The sequence below is a fragment of the Dermacentor variabilis genome, chromosome 11, assembly GCF_050947875.1.
Source record: "Dermacentor variabilis isolate Ectoservices chromosome 11, ASM5094787v1, whole genome shotgun sequence".
Lineage (NCBI taxonomy): Eukaryota > Metazoa > Arthropoda > Arachnida > Ixodida > Ixodidae > Dermacentor > Dermacentor variabilis.
This window is the reverse complement of record NC_134578.1, coordinates 83354281-83357410: the sequence shown is the minus strand read 5'-3', so window position 1 is coordinate 83357410 and position 3130 is coordinate 83354281. Positions and strand designations below refer to the sequence as shown.

General features: G+C 50.6%; 1 protein-coding gene across 1 annotated transcript in view; it reads right to left on the bottom strand.

Annotated features, from left to right (window-relative positions):
* Positions 1 to 357: 357 nt before the first annotated feature.
* Positions 358 to 3130, bottom strand: part of LOC142564675 (uncharacterized) — a 21853-nt gene continuing 19080 nt past the window's right edge. The window contains exon 4 of the mRNA XM_075675791.1: positions 358 to 1487. Within this exon, the coding sequence (XP_075531906.1) occupies positions 972 to 1487 (516 nt within the window). The 3' untranslated portion in view covers positions 358 to 971. The remainder of the gene's footprint in view (positions 1488 to 3130) is intronic.

The window sequence follows — 3130 nt, the reverse complement described above, 5'->3', positions numbered from 1 at the left end:
AAACGCAAGTAAGAATGATGGCTAGTATTGCTTGTGGCCAAGGTAAGCCCGAGAGGGTCTAAGCTTTGGTACAGTGCACAGTAACACACCTAATGTTGTAAACTACGCGCCCTCGCAATATTGAGGCAAGGTATTGTCTTTTTTTAGAAGCATCTATAGCAAGAGTCACTAAACGCTGCGAACAATATTATACTCAAACATGTCGTCCCAAGATGTTGGAAGCGGTGCTACTATTCCCTGTCTGTCTTCCGCCAAACGCCCGAACTCTTCTGCGCAAGAACACGCACTCCGTTATGTTTAAGAGTAATTGAACGTCAACCTCGCAATCCGATAAGATCGCGAATGGGTCGCACAATGCTGTTGACTGTAAACACCTTTATTCACATTTAGGCAAAGAAGCAATGAAAAAAAAAAACATGCTCAACGTGTGAGAGCCATGCGGGGTAGCAGCTGCACTTCATCTCAGCACACAGACTTAGATGAGCGCAAGGCCTGGAAACTAGGTCAGCCTGCGATCGCGTGACTTTGTGGGTCGCTTTTGACCCGAACCCAATTACCTCGCTCTTTCGTTCAAAAGTCTTGGGCCTCCGTTGTTCCGCTGGACCTAAGCTGTGGCAATTCAACACCTCCTGCAGTATATTATGTTCAAGGGATTTCAAGTGTTGTCTCGCGTAAACGAAACGAGAAGCCGGCTACCTGATGACACTGAGTGACACTCTTCGTGTCAAAACACTGGTCAGACCCACCCCCATTCCAAGTCGCGTTTTGTTCGTTGTTCCAGTACGCGCGAGAAAAAAAAAGAAAATTACATTTACTGTCGGTCACATTCGCTCCTCGAGCATGGCAACCACCCACAAGCTAGTGCAGCGAAAACGAAAGCGTTCACCAGTCAGCCGCGGATCGACCGAGGCTTAGCGGTCGCACGTCACCTGCACTGCTTGCTCGCTCTTCGAACACCGCGTTCGGACACGTCACGTCTGCACCTTGAGCTGGAAGTTGAGCGCGCACGCCGATCCGGTGAGGAAGGCGAGGTCGTCCGCGCTCAGCGCTGTGCAGTCCTTGAGCGTGAGCGACTCCAGGACTTCGTCGAGCAGCACCAGCTGCTGGATTCCCAGGATGCCCACCTTGCGCTGATTGTGCAGCTCGAGACGCGTCAGGTGCCTGAAGAGCCCCCTCTGCAGTGCCTCCATGACGAACACGTCGTCGAAGCTGTCGCAGCAGCCGAGCACGAGCTCCTTGAGGGCGTACGACTCGTTGAAGAGCAGGCCCAGGTCCCGCGGCTTCATGGAGTGCGGGCTCTCGGGGTCGAGGAACAGGGCCTCGAGCTCGCCGAACGGCTGGTCCCTCACCTTGACGCCGTTGCGCTTCCAGCACATGTTGATGGCGATCAGCTGCAGCGTCTTGATGCTCGGACAGGCCGCGTCCACTGCGGCCAAGTCGACGTCAGGCATGACCAGCTTCAACGAGGTCAGTCTGAGTCCGGCTTCCTGGAGGAAGAAACGAGGGAGAAACTTCGAGTGTAGCGAACATTTTTGTGTACGGCTGATCACTGGCAAAGACGCAGTTGGACTTCATCTACGTCTCTTGGAGCCTAGACCTAGAGTGCCTGAAGTGTCCACTCAAATATAACTGTAAATATGTACAACAAAGTTGTACTTGCAGAATTCCTACTTGGTACCGTATATATGGCGCGCTTAATTTTTACGTGCCAGAACCACTATATGATTACGAGGCACGCCGTAGTGGGGGACTGCGGATTTATTTTGACCACCAGGGATTGTGTAACGTGCACGCATTGCAGGGTACACGGTCGTTTTTGCATTTCGCTCCCATTAAATGGCGGACGCCGCGGCCGGAGTTTAATCCCGCGCCCTCGGGTTTAGCAGCGCAACCCAAAAGCCACTACGCCACCACCGCGGGTGATGACGCATTTAGGATGTGCACTGAAGATAAAATATCATATTCATGAAGGATATCAAAAAGGACGCAATTTACGTATTCAAACCTGCAGTCACAAATGTTATCTTGCACGATTACCTATCCCCTGGGGTCTGCAATTAGCCAGTATTTTTCTGACGGGACCGGCTACTGGTGCGACCAGTGGCATAGGCAGAAATTTGCTAGGGCAGGGAGGGGGGGGAGTAGAAAGGGGGAGAGAGGGGCTGGGAACGCGGCTTACTGACAAAAATTTCGAGGGTAGGTGGAGAAGGCAAGTTGCCCGGTGTGCCACCCCCTGGCTACGACACTAGGTTCGACCCCAACACCAGCACTCCAATGACCGTATTTCCGATCCTACCTCAAATAAGCCGCATTGCAAGTGGTCTATCAAGCGTTCAGACTACCCGCGGATTAGTTTTTCCTTTTTTTTATTTTCAGCTTCCTACGAGTCCAAGCACGTCCGCGGCATTCTGATACGTCTGATCGCGTGTGCAACGTACGAAACTGCTGCAGGGCGTGAAAACAATTGAAATTTCCAACGGAAGCCCGTGTGCCCTTTCTCTCGAGGTAGTCGCGCTTAAAAAACATGTTTTTTTTTGCTGCAAGTTCAAAACACACACAAAAGGAAGACACATAAAGACAACGCGGGCGGCGTATAATCAAGGTCACAAACTCCTTTCCACCAGGTGCACCGCCTGCAACGTCGCTGATGTATGTCAAGTGGCATTAGCAGTAAATGATTCAGTAAAGAAGGTGGAAAACAGCCCATGGAAGTGGGTTGAGCAGCAATAAAATGGAAAAGGATTAAGGTGCGATTTCAGGCGAAGACCTGACGTAGACTTTGCGTAGGCCTCTGGCTATGTCACTTGCTAACTCTATAGTCGAGGCAAAGAGAGAGAGCGTCTCCGCTACCAGTGACGCTCACCTCCTGCAGCAGCTTGATGACAGGTGATGTTAATTCCCCTATGGATAGCAATCCATGCCGCAACAGCACTACATCTCTTGTGTTATCTTTGTCCGTCCCTGTTGTGCTGTTGAAGTATGGTTTAGTTTCTTTAATAACGAACCAAATTGAAAACAATATATGTATTATTGCACTAAGACGTTCCCTAGATGGCGCTTCAGAACTTCCCGCGTATAAATAAAATTTCCGATGGGACTCGACGATGGGTTCTTTAACTAAGGAATAAGT